Source organism: Juglans microcarpa x Juglans regia, chromosome 5S (assembly GCF_004785595.1).
Source record: "Juglans microcarpa x Juglans regia isolate MS1-56 chromosome 5S, Jm3101_v1.0, whole genome shotgun sequence".
In the NCBI taxonomy this organism is placed as follows: domain Eukaryota; kingdom Viridiplantae; phylum Streptophyta; class Magnoliopsida; order Fagales; family Juglandaceae; genus Juglans; species Juglans microcarpa x Juglans regia.
The window spans coordinates 29,228,401-29,248,819 of NC_054603.1; the positions used below are offsets into that span (position 1 = coordinate 29,228,401).

Consider the following 20,419-nt stretch of genomic DNA (forward strand, 5'->3'; position numbering starts at 1 on the left):
GCAATTGTGGGAAAGATTTGAATCATAATCGATGCAAAAGCAAAAGGGTAAAGAAAATTTGACTCGTTGTGTCGACTTCAACTTCGACTTCTCCATACAAGGAAAGGGTTCGCAAAACCGCTAGTAAACAAGATGGAGTGACAGGTTATACGGAAGCTTTTTGCATTCCTTGGAAAGCTATTTCATCTGATCACTACGCGTAAAGGGAATTCATCCATCCATTCCTTAACGTCAACGAAATCTCAAAACCTATGCAATGAGACAGAAACCCACAAAAGCTTCTGCGGATATTATCTTTTATTCCACTTCCTTCTCTTTCCAATCAATACAATAATAGCAAGCCAACCTCCCAACTTAAAATAAATACCCGATGCCCTTCAACAGGAGGAATTTTCTCCATACTCGATTAAAAGTTAGAAATCAAGGGAAGTATAGATATGGCTCTTTTCCTTGGTATTGCCTCTCGATTTCAATCTCACCAAAACCTTTACTTCCCATGCACAAGCTCCAATGATAGTGTCCATATGATACCTGTTTTCTGGATTGGTTATACTCTTCATAATAAAATGGGAACATAATCTATCGAGAGTATAAACCAATTAACAAAATGATCAAGGAAAACTAAAAACAGAAAAAACTCACCATTCCCGTACAGGCAACTTTTACTACTAATTTCTATTAACCAAAGATCAAATTCTACACAAAGTAGGGTGCGCATTTACCGCGTGCCCAGGTATCCCGAGAACATCTGTCCTCTCTGCATTCTAATGCTCCATGTTTTCTTCTACATACCGAGTAAGAAATCAAAACAGTCTGCTACAGAAATTTTAGTTCCAGTCAATATACAACTCGGTGATCTGTATATGTCAGCAGTTTTTGCCTAAGAACCCCGTCCAGCGAAGTGATATTATTTTATACCCAAAGTGGCAGTAGCTGATCCCAAATTAAAAATAACAACTTGAATGACCTTCAGAATCAAAACCATCCCCTGAATAGAAAAGTAATGAATTGTGAAAACTCACGCTTTCGTAATACAGATGCCTAAAAACAATGTTACTGCCAGAAAGCAAGTTAATTTAATCAGTGCAAGCATTAACCTACATTGGGATTGTATTCAAACCTCCCAGCACCAATACTAGCATGCCAAACTATTGACGAGGATAAAAACAAAACCTGGCGCTGTAACATAGTAATGGCAAATATAAACACTTGATATCACAAACGCCAAATAATTGATGTCACATCCAATCAGCTGTAAGACCACATGTCAAACTATTGACAAGGGTAAATACAAAACCTGGCGCTGTAACATAGTATTGCAATATAAACACATGATATCACAAGCCCCAAATAATTGATGTCACATCCAATCAGCTGTAAGACCACATTTTAAGCTACAAATCAATTCCTCATAACTTGTAAATGGAAATATCATCTTGGATTCAACTAAATCCAAACATTTTAAATTAGAAAACCTCGGCTGAAAACTAGAAAGGCTTAACCGGAATTAAGGAAATGAAAATCATCATAGAAAAACAAGGTATATGGTAAGAATTGAACCATAAATAAAGGTCAGCAAAAGCTTACCAACATTCTACAAACTCCATGTAAGCTACAGCTCACTATAATTACGCCAAACCGCACGAAATTCCTCACGGAATGTGTTCAAACGTGCTTTCAAATTAGGTGTTCTAAAACTTGCATGCAGGATGGTGGCTGAAAGAGAGAGAGAGAGAGAGAGAGAAAAAGAGAGTTAACAACATACATACACCATGAAGGAAAAAGCCAGGTGAGATATAGCACATAACATACCAAGTAGTCCAATGGCAAGAGCCCATAGGACCATTAAGAGACCACAGGAAACAAACCAGAGGAAGAAACTCACTACAGAAATAGAAAAGGAGATTAAGTAAACATTTATATAAGTTATAAAGAAGGCGAATCAAGTAACATTTGTACTCCTCTCAAGCTATACAGGAAAAAAAAATGATTTTCAGAATTAAAATACCAGTAGAGAATATCAAAACAAACACCCAACGAGGCCGACCACAAATATATATTGCTCTTTTAGCTGATGGACGTCCACGAATAACAGGCCTGCCAACAACAAAGAATTATTAAAGCAACATTTCTGGAAAACTAGCACGCACATAATAAGCTAACACACTTACGTAGGAGGAGGCCTCATCTTTGCAGCTAAGTGTGGGGAGAATTGCCTTACTGTTCTTGTTACCTTCTCACTAAAAGTACCTGCAAAGCTGCAGAAATAATCCTTAGCATACATAAATGGGAAAACTAACATGATTATTACCAATAAGGAATTATATAATCACAACAGTACCAACGTATAAAGAAAAAATCCCAAGCATGACTATCTGTGCTTCATAAAATGGCCATCTTATTTTACTTTCATTGGGACCAATATAAAAATAAAATATGATACACCCTCCCTCATCCATTTAGAGTACAGTAGAAAAGAAATTGAAAAAATAGATTAGGATCAATCAAGAATGATCTTGACAATAGAGGCAACCAAGTCAAGCTACTTTCTCATGTGACATTCTTTTTTATTTAGGAAAGTACTTTCTTGTGTGGCATTCTGAAGTACGTAGAAAGAAAGGTTGATCAATAGAGATCAATTACTCCTTTATAAGATCTGTTCAGATCATTACAAAAACCACTTTGTCCAGCCATACATACATCAGCAAACACTATAGAAACTTCTCACTGGATTAATTCAATGCAAATAAGTCAGCTGATTTCTTAACTGGTTTCAGATGTAATATTAATTGGAACTCTACCAAAATCCATATGGTAATTGCTTTATGAAATTTCCAGCCCAGACTTTCTGGATGAGCATGTGTAAGTGTCCATATATGCATGGTTGTAATATCTACTAAAGTAAAACAATAATGATTGGCATTTTTGCTTATTATGGGCACAGAAGCATACTCCCAATACCTCCAAGATCAAGAGGAACATATGACAGATGGTACACCCACTTCTTACTACTGAGTGTCTTTGATCTATATGGACTCAAGCAGCAATAGCTCGCTCCAACCTAAATTATTTAAAATCTAGCTAATGTTACCCATAACCTAAAACTTCAAAATGTTAAAAGACTTTTACAAACGGATGAACATGGGTAATGATAATATAAAAGAAAGAACTCAGATTGTGAAATATATGCTTACAACACCTCAAGAGGGCGGAAAATGACTATTCAAAGTATTCTTAATGAAAAAATAAATTCCAACTACGTAAACCCCATTGCCAATTAAGACAAGTGTAACTCACACACCCACCCACAAACACTTATGTTCAATGGCTTACCTATCATTCAGAAAAGCAATGCTAAGTGCTGTCAGAAAAGCAGCTACAAGAGCAAGTGGCCTCCGAAGAAAACCCAATCCTAAAATTCATAGGTAAGATATTAATAAAAGAAACACAGTTCACATATTTATACCACAGGAAGAAGACAACAAAGTCCTGTTCACTTACCAAGAATGAATATTATCATAATGAAGTAGTTGGTTCGATAGCTGCAAACATATTTTTCGTTTGAAGATAACAAATTAGTATATTGAAGATAAAAATTAGTAAAACAAATATACATCATTACATTATTTGTAATCTACCATAACCGAAGCCCTACACTGAGCCGGACATACCAACAAAGTTTAGTTGAGTCGCCTATTCACTCTAAAGGAACAAAACAGGGAGATATCGGGTTTGAAGTGCATAGTTCATGTAAAATCAAACACTTTTACAATCGTAGGACTGCAAAAGAAAGCGCTAGACGCTCCTATTTCCTCAATAGCATATTCTATCTTAAATGAATCTAGAAATGATGAGAGATAATAATACCCTTTACGGGCGTTATACAACTATTTGCCCTAATTCAGTTATGTATTATTTTTCAGGAACCAAAACACGGGAACAAACAGGATACGATAAAATTTTCAATTCATACTCATCGACCATAGAAGATGGCGATTAAAATCCAAGCCCACTCAATTGACAAGCAAATTTCGCAAAATAAATCAGTACAACGCGATTGCTCAGGCAAGAAAGAAAACGACAATAGCAGCGAGAAAAGGAACCGTACTAGTAGAGATTGCATTTGAGGCGGCTATTCCATTTGGCGTAAGATCGGGGGAAGGTGAATCTGGAGAAGAATTCCGAGAGAGGGCGCGGTGGTGACGACCAGTCGACCTCGCGGAGGGCGTCGACCAGATCCTCCGCTGTAACGTTGCCCCAATCCATGGCTGTCTAGGGGATTCTGCTGCGAAGCCCTAAAAAGAAAACCTTACAAATACGAGGTAAAGAGAAATGACAGAGTGAGAAGGAATCGAGGTTGGAAGATGGTGAAATGAAGCAGTAATTTGAGCGTTGAAGGATCGAAAATGGATACGAGTGGCTTTATTTGGGGTTAAGAAAAAGAAAATTGAAGATGAAAACGTCGGGAGTGTCTGAGCCCGGGTTCGAACCGGGGACCTCTAGTGTGTGAGACTAGCGTGATAACCAACTACACCACCCAGACTTGCGTGTTTAACGTTCTTTTAAAAGAGAAACTAATACTTTTTGGTAGGAATAAACAAATGCTTAGTCTATACACAAGAAACTAATATGATCTATTAGATTGTAAAGTTTCCATCCTTAAATAATTACAAGGAACTAACAAATATTACAAGAGAAATGCTTGGTTTATACACAAAAAAGTTTACACACTGGTGATTTAATATGATCTATTAAATTGTAAAACTTTTTTTTATTTTAAATTAAATCTAAATTATGTCATTAAGACACGTCTACGTATAAACTTTCTTAGTATAAAATTTATGCATGTTTAAACCTAAACTTCTTATATGACAATTCATCCAAGTCTAACCTATAACTGTTGAGTATGATAGAGAGTACCATTTGACAATCAACAATGGTTATAGAATACAATGTGTCAATATAATAATTTAAAATACAAAATATAGAACAAGTAAAAAGGATGAAAAAATTTATTGATAAGTCAATGAAGGGAACACTCCCTCCACACCGCTTATACTTCTTCAAGGAGAAATTTAAAACTCATATTTCTTGTAAATCAAATTCTATCACGTCAATGGTTTAGACGATATATTTTCCACACCGACTTGCAAGTAGAAGTATTCAAAATGTATTTACCTAAGATTCTTTTAACCCACAAGCCTTCTTCTCTAGCTTCCCTCGAGTTGGAGTGACTCTTTGACCAAATCAAAGGCTTTTGTTTAGTTTTTTTTTTTTTTTGTTTTTTTTTTATAAGAAATTTTTTTTTCAATCAAACAGATTGATTGGACAATTGGAATAAATCGGTTATCAAAGGTTAATTTAAAGTATAACAGCGGAAGCAAACAAAAGAAATAATGACAATCACACAAAGAACAATAAGATTTAAGTGGTTCGGCTCAATGTGAGCCTACGTTTACTGGCAGGGTCGGTCTCAATGAATTCACTATCAATAAAGGTAGAGTACAAGAGATCAATCACAAAATCCTTAATTCCAAAGCCCCAATACACCCAATGAATACTCAGGACTTTTCACAAAATGATTATCTCTCTCTCTCTCTACAATATTTAGCTTCTAATGAGTTGAAAAATATATGAGAAAAACATGTATTTATAGTCCACGGCGCAAGAGTCCTAATTTTAGAACATTCTCTCGAGTGAATGTCGAGCGAACTCACGGATTGACCTCCCGCTCGAGTTGACTGTCGAGCTGGTATTGAGCGAACTCACAGTTTGACTTCTTGCTCGAGTGAAGGTTAAGCCACAGTCAAGTAAAGTCGAGCCAAGGTCGAGCAACAGTCAAGTCAAGCCTCTAAAATGATATTTTTAGTAGGAAATCAAGCCAAACTTAACAAATCTTCACCTTGGCTTGAATTCTGTCAAGCTTAAACAAAAATCCATTAACTAGAAAACCGACCCTCTCCAACAAATCTTTAAAGTGAATCACAAACCCTGAACACAACATCTATCCTTGAAGAACTCAATTTCCACCCAAAAGTTTTCAATTCCATAGACAACTTGACCAAATCACAAGCTTGGTCCTAATGAAAATATTCAACCTCTTCACACAAAGGCAACGCACCCCTAAATAGACTACTTGCTTGAACAACGGTTTCTGAACACACATAAAGGCAAACAATAAATATTCTCTACCAAAGAACATTGCAAAATCTACATGAGTATATTCCAAAAGTGGTCAAACTGCCCCCTCTATCTATCAGATGAAATTGTAGACTGCTCTCACTGTGCACCAATGCCAAAATCAAAGTCATGCTTAATTTCAATAGCATGATCTAGAGTACCATCTGCATTCTATTATAAAGCTCTCATAACAACTCCACATTCTTCTTATAACCCTGCTCTCCTTTCCTGTGGAAACAACAATTGAAAAAAAAAACTGTAAAATGAGAAGTTTCACCCAATAGCAAGCTATGTTGACCGCTTCACCCAAATCTGTAGACAAGCCTGGCAAACCCAAAAGCATACTATGAGCTCTCACACAAGAGTCCGATTCATTCCATTCAACTACCTCATTTCTATGGAGTGGACCAAACTGTATAATTTGAAGAACGCTCTACCTTCTTGTATGTAGATCACTAGCCTTTTTAAGTGTTTGAACACATCAAACACATCACAAAACAAAGAATTTTAAAAAATAAACACACCTAGACTTTTTCTCAAATAGTCATCAACAAATATGAGTACAAACAGGACACCACATCACTCAAGATGCACCTCAAAAATCAGAAAGAAATAAAATGCAATAAACTTGATTTTGCAGTGCTTTATAAGAATACAATGAAAACAAAAAATCAATCTTTTCTATCTTCTAATCACATAGCAAAAAATTGCCTACTCACAAATGACCACACTCGTTCACCCATATGGCCCAATCACATGTGCCATAAACAAGTAATACCTAAATTCGGAATGTTTGAAGATGCAGCTCCACCAATTACTGTACTGCCTTGAAGAAAATAAAGATCATCTGTCTTCTTCCCTGTCATTGCCACCAAAGAGCCCTTGTAGACTTGAATGACTCCACCTATAGTTGAATACTAGTAACCAAAGAAATCAAGAATGCCAAAAAATATAAGATTTTTCTCCAAAGACGGAATATGTCGAACATTAGATAAATTAAAGTTCTAACGGTTTCATCATACATATCAATCTCAGCTGAACTGATCCCAACAATATCACAAGTCATATCATTCTTAACTAAAACAGAATCACCATTGACTGATTCATATGTAGTGAACTCATTTTTCCTGGAACACATATGGAACGTACAAGCTGAATCCATGACCCACTTGTCACTAAAATGGCCATCAGAGCCGATGATTGCTGGGACAAAATCAAAGTTGTTAGAATGTTCTTCAACGCTAACAACATTGGAGGAACTTTTATTTTCCTCCTTGTTTTTTATTACGTGGCACTCATTCTTATAATAACCAAACATATGACAGTAGTGACATTTAACATTTTTCTTGTTACATTTAGAGCTACCACTGGAATTACCTCTATTCTTTTCCGAGCTTCTTTTTCCGGATCTACCATTAGAAAAATATTTTCACAATTCGTATCTTGTACACCCAATTTTGTTCTCAACTTCTTAGAATTCAAAACAAATTTTACATCTACCAAAGAGATAGTATCTCTACCATACATCATCAAATTCACAAAATTATCAAATGAAACCGGCAATGAACACAATACAATTAAGGCTTGATCCTCATCATCAAGCTTAATATCAATATTCGGCAGATCCATTTTGTTGGGATAAACTGGTTATCAAAGACTAATTTGAAGTATAACAGCGGAAGCAAACAAAAGAAATAACTTTAAGTAGTTTGTAATTTTTTAATTTGAATGTTATGAACCATCTGATAAAAGCAGATAGAATATATGATGTAATTGAAAATAGAAACAAATAGAGGCATATCAGTTTCATTATAATTTAAAACCAATGAAAAATTAACTAACAATAAAAAGCAAACAATTACATACGGAGTTAATTTTAAGAGTAGGAAGATGTAAGATATCCATCATATCTGTTTAGATGGCAATTTTATTCTTTTAGTCTAGTCTGTAGTTTTTGAACTTGCATGTCCACCAACCATGTGATAAATAGTTTGTAGTTTGTAATTTTTTTAATTTGCATGTGTATGAACCATGTGATAAAAGCATATAGAGTATATGGCATAATTGAAAACAAAAACAAATAGATGCATATCAATTTCATTATACTTAAAAACAAATGAAAAATTAACTGACAAGAAAAGGCAAAGAACTGCATACCTAGTTAATTTTGAAATTTCAAAGCGAGGAACAAATCTGACAACCTTGAGCCATTGAACGTTTGTGCAATGTGAATGAGAGAATCTTGATTCTAAAGGTGAGAATTAAGAGAGAAGAAGAACATAAGAGCAAATAGCGTAGAAAGTAAAGATGACGAGAATCACTCTTATATGAAGTGAGACAGTGGAAGCGGCAGAAGAGAACGAAAAGAAATATTTAATCTCAATCTCATCCGAATCTAATAGCAATGAAATAGGAAAATGATAAATTTCTGTAAATTCGACAATACTAAACAGCAAACGGTCGAAGCGGTGCGAGAGGGGGAGAAAACAAAAAATCATCCAATATCTATAAATCTGACAATATCAAACGGAAAACGGTCAAAGTGGTGCGAGACGGGGGGGAAAACAAAAATGTATCCCAATGTTAGAAAATAAAGGAAATAGAATTTATACTTCCGAGCTGAAAAAATTAAATAAAGAAAAGACCAAAACTTTGGAGAAGTTTGGAAGATGTAGAAAACAAAAGAAGGATAAAATACATTCTAGAATAGACACACCACACTGCAGGGGTATTTTCATAAAAAAAATTAATTTTACGCATAAAACCATTCAGTGCAAACGGTTGTGAAAAGCAAGTCAAAGTAAACAGTAATTTAATGAGAACAACAGTGCCAAATTTGGAAAAAAGGCTAACAAAATTAAGGACAGAACTGTAAAATATAGAAGTAAAAAATAGAAAGGGAAAACAAATACAAAAGTAAGGGCAAAAATGAAAATATAAATAGACGAATGCAGAAGTAAGGGCAAAAATAGAAAAAAAAATGAACGCAGCAAATCAAGGATATAAAGGAAAAATGAATAGAAAAACATAGGCAAAAATGGAAAAAATAATGGACGAAGAACTACCAGCTTATTGACACTTATTATATGTATTCTTAAGTATTTTTTTAAGACTTCGTTTGGTTCTTTAAATATTTTTAATTCATCTTAATTTATCATTATAATTTTTTTTAAATTCTAATACAAAATATAATAAACAATTTAACTTTTTTAAATTCTAAAATAATAATAATATTCTAATAATATTTTATCATCTCAACTCAACTCATTTTAACATTTAAACACATTCTAAAAGATATTTTCCCTGATATTTTAGTCAAATTTTAAGAATCAAATGATAATGCACTTCCACAAAACAAGAGATCAATAGTTAACCACAAACAATTAAAGGGCAGGGTGATTGTTTATGAACAGTAAAATAAAAATTAAGAAGAATTGAGACGGTTTATAAATAATAGAATAAAAATTAAATTATTTATTATATTTTATGTAAAAATTAAAAAAAAATTAAATTATTTATTATATTTTTAATAAAAATTTAAAAATATTGTAATAAGTTTTGAATTAACGAGGACTGAATGTGACATCTCTAATTTTGGGATACACTACACACGCACTCCAAGCCCACTGGTTCAGCCGTTACTGCTGAGTCTCCCGCTCTCTTTACTCCCCCAAAGTCTCAGCCGCCACCACCCTCACCAACCAACCTACCAAAGATCTTCATTTTCCTCTCAACTCTCTGCGTACCCAAACAAGGTGCACACTTTCTTTCTCTCCCCCTCGTCTTCTCTCATTTTACCGGCGTTTTCCTATCCTGTATAGCGTTCTTATTATAATCAGTTAGCTGCGGCATTATTTTTTCTGTTGGAGTGCGGCAATAATTTGTCGACTTTTCTCCGAGTTTATTGTCGAGGGAGATATGGCGAGTTTTTTACTGAGCTTCGGAGTGTCAAATGTCGTGAGTCCGTCGAACGCGGTGGTTCTGCGGAAGATTTGGGGTCAGAGTATGTTTGTGCAGAGCTTTGGCTTTAGGAGGGTGGTAAAGGAGGTTGCTTTGCCAATGTTAGTTCGAAATAATAGGAGTAAACATCAGGGCCTCGTGGTTGAGGTGAAAATGTCAGAACACCGTGGCGAATCGCAATCTGGTGTGGCCGTTTCGAAAGAGGGAGTCAATATCGATAGTGCCAGTGGTGTAGGTAAGGGTATTGGGATCTTGGAGAGTGGGAACGAAGCGAGAACTTATAGCGGCGGGAGTGATGGGGATGTGCTTGGTGGCAGTGGTGGAAATGGGAGATTATTTAATGGCGGAGGTAGAGGCGGAGGTGGAGGCGGAGGAGGAGGTGGCGGTGATGAAAATGGAAATGACAAAGAAGAAGAGGAGTTTGGGCCAGTTTTGAAGTTTGAGGAGGTGATGAAGGAGACGGAGGCTCGGGGGGCGAGTCTTCCTTCGGATATGTTAGAGGCTGCGAAGAGCGTCGGGCTCCGTAAAGTGCTTCTCCTTAGATATTTGGATTTTCAGGTACAACTAATTCTACGTTTGAGTGTCAGCTTAATCTTGCTGTTTTAGTTTTTGCGATTTGCAGGTCTTTTCTCCGAAAGTTGTTAAGCATTGTATTTTGTCTCCTCTTTTGCTGCTAATTTTAATATTTGAACTGTAGGGGTCAGTCTGGCCTCTGGGCTTTCTCATGAAGTCATGCTCTATGCTTCGAAATCGAATGTTGGCTGATCCATCCTTTCTCTTTAAAGTTGGAACAGAGGTTTGTCAGTCTTCATTTTCTTTTAATCTGTATGCAAGTGTATTTGTAACTAAATGGTAGACATACTTCTGCGCCATGTCTACTACTAATCAACTCTTGTGTCTAGAAAATATAAATAGATAACTCATGCATTAAGTTGGTCGATGCCATGAAATAAATTACCCATTATTGCATGTAACTGCAAGGTATAGAAGTACTTAATAAGGCATTTATGCAGTAGGAAACTGTAATAAAATATTGAGATCAGATGAAAGTTGAGATGAAATAAGATGATATGAAAGTTGAAAGTTGAATAAAATATTGTTAGTATTAACGTCGTGTTTCGTACACCTTTGGGCTGGGTTCTAGCAACTCGGGTCTTGGTCTTCACACCTACACACTTGAGAAAACATAGAGAGTGGGGGGCCTTGATGGAGGCCGGGGAGTCTCCGATGATTAAGTCAGTATATCTCCTTAGTAGTTTGTGCGAGAGGTTACTTATAAAAAAAAAAAAAGAAAACTTTGTGCGAGAGGTTAAAGGAATCAGAGAGAGTTTTTCGTACCTGGAGGTCAGCTTTTATACTAGGTTTTTGGGTGGGGACAGCCCATGTCTTACCTCAGGGAGTTCATGTCACTTCAACTGTTCACTTAGTTAGAATCTTTTAATGTGGCGTCGCTCCTGGGGCAGCGTCATTAATGCATTGTAGAGTCCGGGGAGCAGCGTCATTAATGCGGCGTGACTCCCTGACTCACTTTATCTTGCGGATGTTCATTATTAAGCCCCTTCATACTTGCTGTCAAGAGATTGAGGGTTCCCTGCATCTCTCGCCCACTTGCCTGTGCAAGTTCCGAAGAGTTGGGTGTTAGGGCGACAAGTCCCATTTGCCTTTATTGTCTGTTTTTTCCACATGATGGTAGCTTCATGAGTTGGTTTTGCTCATGGTTCGAGTATTTTGTAGAGGTCCACTGACTTCTTTTAGAGCAGGGTTGTTGGGCTTGATCGGGCTCTCTCTCCCCCTCCCTCAGAGATCCCTTATGGGCTCGCTATATGGGCCAATAGGGGGGGAAAATCCCCTTACAGTTAGAATATTATTTTTATTTTGGGATTTGAAAAAGTTGAATTGTTTATTGTATTTTGTTTGGAAATTTGAAAAAATTGTAATGATTAGATGAAATTATCCAAACAAGGCCTTAGACTGCCAAGCACCCATCCTGTTCTTTTGAGTCTGAAGGCAATTTCAAAGTTGTGGCCAACTTCCTGTTTTGCTCTAACTGGTCATACTTGGGGGCCCCCAGTTGTGTAATAGCTTATGGCATTTTTAATGTGGTTTTTTCATTTCCAGATAGTGGTATAAGAAACATATCATCAAGGATTTAGTGTGATGCAGATTGTCATTGATTTTTGTTGTGCCACTTTTGCGGAAGTTCAAAAGAGAGGCAAAGACTTTTGGGCAGAATTTGAGTTGTATGTTGCAGATCTCATGGTTGGGTTGGTGGTTTGTGTTGCTTTGGTTGGTATGATGGCACCTTATGCTCGTATTGGGGGACCAACTATATCTAAGGGCTTTCTTGGGCGAATGCAGCATGCTTATGGAGCTCTTCCTAGCAGGTTTCCTTGATAAATAGCTATTACAAATTTACAATGAACTGTATTAAATATTTTTCCTCATTAAGAAACACTTTAAACTTTCTTGATCTGGATGTATCCTTTATCTTGCATTCTGATGTCATATTCATACTTGTTGTATCTTAATTGCATATTCAGCTTTGCAATGTAAGGAGATTTCATTAAGTCTTTAAAGTGATCTTCTTAATCAGTGTATTTGAAGCTGAAAGGCCAGGATGTAGATTTACCTTAGAACAGAGAATTGCTGCATACTTTTATAAGGTATGTATATTCATCTGTTATAAATCATAGTGGAATTATTGAAGTTTTTCTGCATACTGTTGATTACAAACTCTGTTTTCAGAGTATCCTGTATGGATCGGTTGGGTTTGGTTGTGGCATTATTGGCCAAGGCATTGCAAATTTGATCATGACTGTCAAGCGGTATGCTTCCTACATCGTGCACTCGATACCTCTTACTTGCTGCTTTCATTCTGTAGTTGGTATTATCAGTCATTTTGAATGGCATCCATAATAAGTACTCTTTTTTTTTTTTTTTTTTTTTGACGGGGTGAGGTTGATTTTCCTCATCAATAATTTGAGAATCCTTGTATTTCAAGGTTCTTTTGGGCATTTTCCAGATTTTGGTATGGTTCACTACTGATACTATCATCCATGTGGCTTCGCTTGTCAGGAAAATATTGTTTGCTGTAATGGTTTTGCTGCAAGTAATCCATGATAGGCCATACCATCCTGTTTTCCACTTAAAGGGAAATGTATGACTGATGTTGGTTGCGGCTACTGTTTCTCTATTCTGTGTGTAATGTGAAGTGGGTCTCTGAGAAGCTGCAATTTGACTTTGTGCATTATCTTATTTTGTCATGTTAAGTGACTATAACTGTGTAATATACCTGTTGGTGATTTTGATGTAGAGATTTTTCTTTTTGGTACAAGTTAAGTGTATTTGAAAGTATTTAACCCCTAGGGGTTAGCTCAAATGGTAAGGGCCTTGGACTTATCAAAAAAAAAAAAAAAAACAAAGGTGGTAAGGGCCTTGGTCTGATGATATCTCACTACAGGTCTAAGGTTTGACCCTTGGATGCAAACAATTTCTAGAGGCCATCGGACTAGAGAATTTCCCTTTCAATTACTCAAGGTGCACTTGCGAGAAAGAAACTCCTCGCCGAGTGCCTATGCACCCTTAGGATTAGTCAGGACTTTGTTCCTGAACACTCGGTGCCAATAAAATAAATGCATTTGAAAGTACGACACCTTTATTTGTAGGTATTTGTAAAAAAAAAAATTGACGTTCACTTTATAGGTATACAAAGGTTTGGATTGGATTGCTGCATATATAATATTAAAATTATATACATAGAAAGTATCCACAACTGTCCTGTGTTATGAATAGTATATCTAAAGAGTATGTTGACACGCTGTATATAAAGGTTTAGATTGAATTAAATATAAATATATTATCCAGTGTTTGGAACACACTTGGGTTTGATTAAATGTTAGGGAATATTTTGTTGCTGGCTGATTGTCAGCAGCAGAAAATGAGCAATGGTGTAATTTCTTTGGGTTGATCCTTGCCAACAAGCTTAAGTGGGACAGTAGTTGGTCTTTGACCACTTGAGCTGCTGCTGATAAGGTTGAAATGCCGGCAGCAATCTTGACATCATCAGCAGTGACCTCAAGGTGATCGATTGTAAATTTTGGGCAAACTGATAAGGTACAGATATTATCTGCCGGCATTACCTCCTCCATGGTACTGTTATATATGCACTCTAGAAGATTAACAAATCCAAAGGAATTTTTTATTTCTTCCAAATATTGGGCTAAATATTAGGCACGGACAACTTTATACAATCCAGCCTCTCTATGGCATGCCAAATGTGCTCAAGGAACAATATATTTTACAGGATTGAGCTGCATCGTAGTTTTTCCTTTTTTTTTAAGAATGAATTAAAGCTTAACTTTTCAGTATATGTTTGCCTTTTCTTCCAATGGATCATTTCTTAAAATATTTGATTTATATGTCAGGAGCGTAAAGAAATCAGAAGAAGACATTCCCGTGCCACCACTTTTGAAGAGTGCCGTTCTTTGGGGTATGTCTTAGATAGCTGTTTAGATTTGCAATTTTGGTGTCCATGAGCTGGTGCAAATTCTACTGTTCTTGCTAGTTCCTAGCCAGTTTTGGGGATACCTGAAATTCTTTTGTTTAACATCATCATTGATGTTTTACTGGCTTTAATCATGGTTCCTTCTTCTCTTATTCTTTGTTTTTGTCTCTTCCAATTTATAGCAGCTCAAGTTCTTGATTTGATGCTTATTTTATATACTGAACAAGATCTGAGTTGATATGGTTTCCATGTTCTGCATCTTTAAGCTGATTAATCCCGAATTTTTATTCTTTGCATCTAATGTATTGACTGTGAGGTCAAAGGCTCAATTTTTTTTCTGCTAGACAAAACAAGGGAATTTAGAGAAAGTGGGAGAGCTCCGTTGACGCTATAGTCATAGATTTGTGTCTACCTTAAGCTTCTAAAATTTGCTGTCCAGAATGGGTTTTGGGTTTATTTAAAGGAAAATTCTATACACCATATTACCATCCCACTTTTATCCCACTAAGTATAATATGACACATTTATCACCATTAAATGATCATTTATTACATGCTTCTGTATCATCTAATGATGATGAATGTGCCACATATCACTTAGTATAATCAAAATAGGATGAGAGTGTAGTGTATAGCATTACTTTTATATAAAACCAATGTCAATAATTTGAAGTTTGACGTACTATGCAAGCATAATGTATCAAGTATGCTTGACATGGTATTTATTCCATAAAGATTCCTTACAGGCAAATGATGTTTGAACAGTTGTCCATTCCCTTGGCCCTAGCTTATATGCCAAACAATAGTCTTTCTGGATGAATGCTGAACCATGTGACTAGCTAGATGTTTTGACTGCCTCACATATCTGTTGTTCCCAATATACCTATCAAACAAGGAAAGCTAGATAGAGCACAGCAAATGGTCTGCTACTAGTTTGATGTATCTGATCTAAAGGTCAGTGAAACGATAAGCTGCTGGTCCAACTGAAATAATTTGACTTTACAGTAGGAGAATGGTATGCTTCTAGCAGCAGTCCAACTAGGTACTTACCTTGAATTTCACACCTCAATACAAAGGAAGTATTGTTGCCAAAAAGATGAAGATCCAGTGTGCGTGGTTTGATGATTTCCATTAGTACCGACATGCTTTCTGTTACCTTCCTTGGATATATGTCCATCTTAACTATTACCTAGTACCTTTTCAGTGCATATTTCCTAATTTGTTCAACCTCTTCTTCTAGAAAGATTATTTCAGGGGTAATAATTTAGTTTTAGCTTTCATCTATCTGGGCTTTACTCTCAGTTAGAATTATTGGGAGTTGTTGTTTTCTATCTATTATGTTCTGCTAGTAGGTTACAATTTTCTCCCGGACTTGCAGGTGTATTTCTTGCAGTTTCTTCCAACACCCGCTATCAGATCATAAATGGACTGGAATGTTTGGTAGAACGATCGGCTATTGCAAAGCAGGTTCCATCCGTCGCCATGGCTTTCACAGTTGGTGTGCGATTTGCTAACAATGTATTTGGAGGGATGCAATTTGTGGACTGGGCTAGATGGAGTGGGGTGCAATAAGTGTTTGTGTTTCTTATTTTCCATAGGATCTCTTCTAACAACCTAAATGGGGGGACTTAAAATAATTTGATGCATGGAAGTCTTCTGATCCATTGGATGGTTTTTTATTGTGACATTTAAGTAGTTTAGAATATTAGTACGATTTTCTTCTTGATGGAATAAAATTAATTCTTGAAATTCCTCAGTTGCCCAGAATAGGTGGAAGATGAAGATTGCATGCAACATGATCTTGGTTGAAGAATGTCTAGGGTCCCATATTTCTTGTATGTGAGGATCGAAGTGCCCCAGTTAAATCGTCGCGTGAACTAAGCTCTCATGAACGATATTGGTCGGTTTATGAGAAGGAAAAGTGCAGGCAAATGGCTGTTTGGTGATCTTGATCTTTTTCTTTTCTGGGAAAATGAAGTTCTGCTAATTCCTATCTGATGCAAGGTGGAATGAGAAATGTTTCTTCTATGTACGTAGGCCATGATTTCAATCGATCCGTCGCTGCATGGGAGTAGAGTATCCCATTTATGTCTTTAATGTTCAACAAAAATATCTTAGAATATCCACATCCAGATGTAAATTTTTTCCTAAATTTTAGCTAAAAAAAATCATCTTTCCTTAAAATTTTTCTTAAATTTGATTCATCTTTCCAAAATCTTCTACATTCTGCTTCCTATTCTTTCTCTATTCTATTAAAATAATATTTTTTATTATTTCTTTATTATTTTTTAACTCATTTCTTTTTAGATTTTCTTTAACTATTCAGTTATTTATCTTTCTCCTTGTGTTTGAACTATTAATCTCTAATAATATTTTGAAAAAATTAATTATTTCTCTTGAAAACTGTAATATTTTCAAACAGAGCTTCTTCGGGCAAGTGGCACCTATAAACGGTATTTATCGGAGACGAATCACGAGCTGCCATGTATACAATTCCTCAGTAAATCACGTAACACGCATAGCAGGGGATCACTCTCTCTCCCCTTCCTGCTCGACGAAATCTGTGCTCTCTCGCTCTCTCTGTGCTCTCTCGCTCTCCGTCACTCTCACTCTCCTTCCCTTTCCAAACCGAGTTTTAGAATATCTCTCCTTTGATCTGTCTTCTCCCTCACGAAAACCCTAAACCGAGCTTCAGAATCTCTCTCTCTCTCTCCTTCCCTCTCTCCCCTTCGATCCCTCTCACGGAAACCCTACGAAGAAGTTCAGAATCTCTCTCTCTCTCTCATTCCCCCTCTCTACTTTGATCAAGAACTTGGAACTAAGACCCCGAAACTTTGTATTGCAACTTCACAGTCGGAGGACCTTACTCAGGTACCAATTTCCTTTGATTTTCTCATATTCTTAATTTTTTGGCACATGTCTAATTTTTTGTAATCCTTAATTCTAATGGTCTGTGTTTTGCGTGAATTTGTTGTAGGGTTTTTGGCTTTGATTTATCACCATCTGCGCAATGACAAACCAGTCAAAATATGGTATGTGTTTTGTTATTCTCTAGTTTTCTCTAGTTTCCAATTGTAATCTAGAATGAAATGAAAAATCTGTGTTATGCCTATACACTTTGTCACACACAGAAAATGCATCCCAAGAAACCATCAGATTATCCATGTTAGAGCTCCAATTATAAAAAAATAAGTTGCAAAACTACTTCCAGTAACACTCTCGGCCACTAGTTGTTTTATACTTTCTAATTTTTTAGGGATTAATTTAATATTGATTACATTGTTTTATGTTGGGATGAAGGATTTTGGGTGGAGTTCGGATGGTGATGATGTTCAGATGGTAACGACTAGAAACTGTCCACAAGTTGAAAATGAAACTATTGAGGATGAAACTGTGGATAATCAATGTGATGTGAATTTGGGAGATGGATTGAATATGGGAGATGGCGTGAATTTGGGAGATGGTGATGGAGATGGAGTGAATATGGAAGATGGGGATGGAGTCAATGTCATTTCCACTTCTAGTAGTGGACTTTTTGAACCGTTCATTGGGAAGGAATTTGATGAAGTTGAGGATGCTCAAGCATTTTACAAGGCGTATGCAAGACGAAAAGGTTTTGTAATAAGGACCAACCATACGCAATTATCGAGAGGAGACAAAAAATTAATTGGAGTACACTATGTTTGTACAAGGGAAGGATTTAGGTGTGAAAGTCTCAAACAAAAAGAAAGACAAATTCCCGAACTAGTTGAAACAAAAATTTGGTGTAAAGCTACCATGTGTATAAAAAAAGATGGTGAAAGGTGGGTAGTATGCAAGTTTTACCCTCAACACAATCATGAGCTACTCACACCAAGAAGTACCAGTATGCTCCGTGGACATAGAGGAGTCACACGCATGCAAAAAAACCTCATTCAGACATTGAATGAGTCTGGTGTACCGACAAGGAAGATAATGTCAGTGTTAAGCAAAGAAGCAGGTGGTAATTTTAATATTGGTTGTATTGGAAAGGACGTTGAAAATTATTTGAGAAATAAAAGAAAAAAATTATTTGAAGAGGGAGATGCACAAAGGTTGTATGCATACTTTCTTGAATGACAGTTTGTGTACTCTATGCAGGTCGATGAGAATGGGTGTTTGGGAAGCTGTTTTTGGGCAGATGCTAGATGTAGATCTGCATATCAATATTTCGGAGATGTCGTCACATTTGATGCGACGTACCTCACAAATGTTTATAAGATGCCATTTGTGCTGTTCTCAGGAGTTAATCATCATCACCAAACCATAATGTTTGGTTGTGCGTTGTTAGTGAATGAGACAGCTGAATCATATATATGGTTACTGAGAACATGGCAGGAAACAATGTTTGGGCGTGCCCCTTCAACCATTATTACTGATGATGACAAAGCAATTGCCAAAGCCATTTCAAAGGTACTCCTAAATAGAACTCACCGGTTGTGCTTGTGGCATATTTTACAAAAATTTCTAGAACATTTGGCACATGTCTATCACAAGTTTCCAGACTTTCAAAAAGAGTTTCATCATTGTATCCATGATACTATAACAGCTGATGAGTTCGAGGAGGAATGGGTTTCAATACTAGTGAAGTATGATCTAGTAGGTAATGATTGGCTCCAAAATCTTTACAACCGAAGGGAGAAGTGGGTCCCGGCTTACTTGCGAACGACATTTTGTGTCGGGATGTCAACCACGCAAAGGAGCGAGAGCATGAATAAATTCTTCAAGGATTATGTGCGATCAAGTACGATGGTGAGTGACTTTGTGCATCAGTACGAGAAAGCCTTAGATGCACGCTATTTTAAGGAAAAAGAGAAGGATGTGAAAACAAAGTCGAGTAGGCCGGTTTTGAAAACATGTTGGGAAATTGAAGAAGAGGCGGCCAAAGTGTATACAAGGAAGTCCTTCAATATCTTTCAAGACGAGCTATTCAATTGCCAACGATACAAAGCAGCAAAGGTTCAGCAAGAGGGTGAGAGTAAAATGTATGAGGTGGCACCTAAGAGCAAGGACAAACGTATCTATTATGTGACTTTCGACTGTAAAGAAGCAAAGGCAATATGTATATGTCATATGTTTGAGTTTGTGGATATTCTCTGTAGGCATATTCTATGTGTATTCATGAAGAAATCAAATTTAGATAGTTTGTCACATCAATATGTTCTAGATCGATGGACCATCAATGCTAAGAGTCGAGCTATCCATGAAATACCAAATCCCGATGGGCATGTTTCAACACAAGAAGATCCGATAATGCGAAAAAGCCATTTGATGATGAAGTTTTACGATATTGCAGAACTTGGGTCACAATCAAGGTTTAAAATGGACCACCTTTCTCTTGCCTTGGACAAGGTACACAAGGAGTTGCTTCTCATGGATAGTATTGAAGAACAAAATTTAGAAGGCGGAGACATGTCACGTAACGATCCCCCTGCGTTAAAATCACAAGTAATATCAAATTTCTCGCAAACTATACAAAATCCTCAACGGGTGCCAACGAAAGGAAGACCTAAATTTTTGAGAGCAAAGAACCCAAGAGAGACTCAATCAGTGAAGAAAAGGCGTTGTAGCATTTGTAAGATTGAGGGTCATACCAAGAACAGCTGTCCTTTATTGGGGTATGGTACAAATATTCGAATTTTTGTTTGTATTTTAATCTAATAACTTCACTGCATTTTTATGCTTATTTTGTCTTTCATGTAGGGATGTTGGAAATGTAAATGACAACATATCACAAATGGTGGATCTTGATGAAGAA

The 20,419-nt window shown here is 36.4% G+C and overlaps 4 protein-coding genes and 1 non-coding gene across 5 annotated transcripts; 3 read left to right on the forward strand and 2 right to left on the reverse strand.

Annotated features, from left to right (window-relative positions):
* Nucleotides 1-650: 650 nt before the first annotated feature.
* LOC121268139 (PRA1 family protein A1-like) lies at nucleotides 651-4,459 on the reverse strand. Its single transcript, XM_041172269.1, has 8 exons — nucleotides 4,109-4,459; nucleotides 3,502-3,542; nucleotides 3,334-3,412; nucleotides 2,172-2,258; nucleotides 2,009-2,097; nucleotides 1,813-1,884; nucleotides 1,588-1,716; nucleotides 651-988 (listed from the first exon to the last, which is right to left on the reverse strand). The coding sequence occupies exons 1-7, from the start codon at nucleotides 4,264-4,266 to the stop codon at nucleotides 1,613-1,615; spliced, it is 630 nt and encodes a 209-aa protein (XP_041028203.1). The 5' UTR covers nucleotides 4,267-4,459; the 3' UTR covers nucleotides 651-988; nucleotides 1,588-1,612.
* A 10-nt stretch (nucleotides 4,460-4,469) lies between these two features.
* TRNAV-CAC lies at nucleotides 4,470-4,543 on the reverse strand. Its single transcript has one exon. It is a non-coding gene; the product is annotated as a tRNA-Val (tRNA).
* A 5,241-nt stretch (nucleotides 4,544-9,784) lies between these two features.
* LOC121267809 (protein RETICULATA, chloroplastic-like) lies at nucleotides 9,785-16,392 on the forward strand. The gene is made up of 7 exons (XM_041171873.1): nucleotides 9,785-10,698; nucleotides 10,838-10,936; nucleotides 12,304-12,524; nucleotides 12,734-12,803; nucleotides 12,886-12,965; nucleotides 14,565-14,629; nucleotides 16,022-16,392. Exons 1-7 carry the CDS (start codon nucleotides 10,099-10,101, stop codon nucleotides 16,213-16,215), a joined length of 1,329 nt encoding a protein of 442 aa, XP_041027807.1. The 5' UTR covers nucleotides 9,785-10,098; the 3' UTR covers nucleotides 16,216-16,392.
* Nucleotides 16,393-17,521: 1,129 nt separating this feature from the next.
* Nucleotides 17,522-18,741, forward strand: LOC121267286 (protein FAR1-RELATED SEQUENCE 5-like). The gene is made up of 2 exons (XM_041171133.1): nucleotides 17,522-17,675; nucleotides 17,944-18,741. Exons 1-2 carry the CDS (start codon nucleotides 17,673-17,675, stop codon nucleotides 18,739-18,741), a joined length of 801 nt encoding a protein of 266 aa, XP_041027067.1. The 5' UTR covers nucleotides 17,522-17,672.
* Nucleotides 18,742-18,749: 8 nt separating this feature from the next.
* On the forward strand, nucleotides 18,750-20,182 carry LOC121267287 (protein FAR1-RELATED SEQUENCE 5-like). Its single transcript, XM_041171134.1, has 2 exons — nucleotides 18,750-20,013; nucleotides 20,165-20,182. The coding sequence occupies exons 1-2, from the start codon at nucleotides 18,757-18,759 to the stop codon at nucleotides 20,180-20,182; spliced, it is 1,275 nt and encodes a 424-aa protein (XP_041027068.1). The 5' UTR covers nucleotides 18,750-18,756.
* Nucleotides 20,183-20,419: the final 237 nt, after the last annotated feature.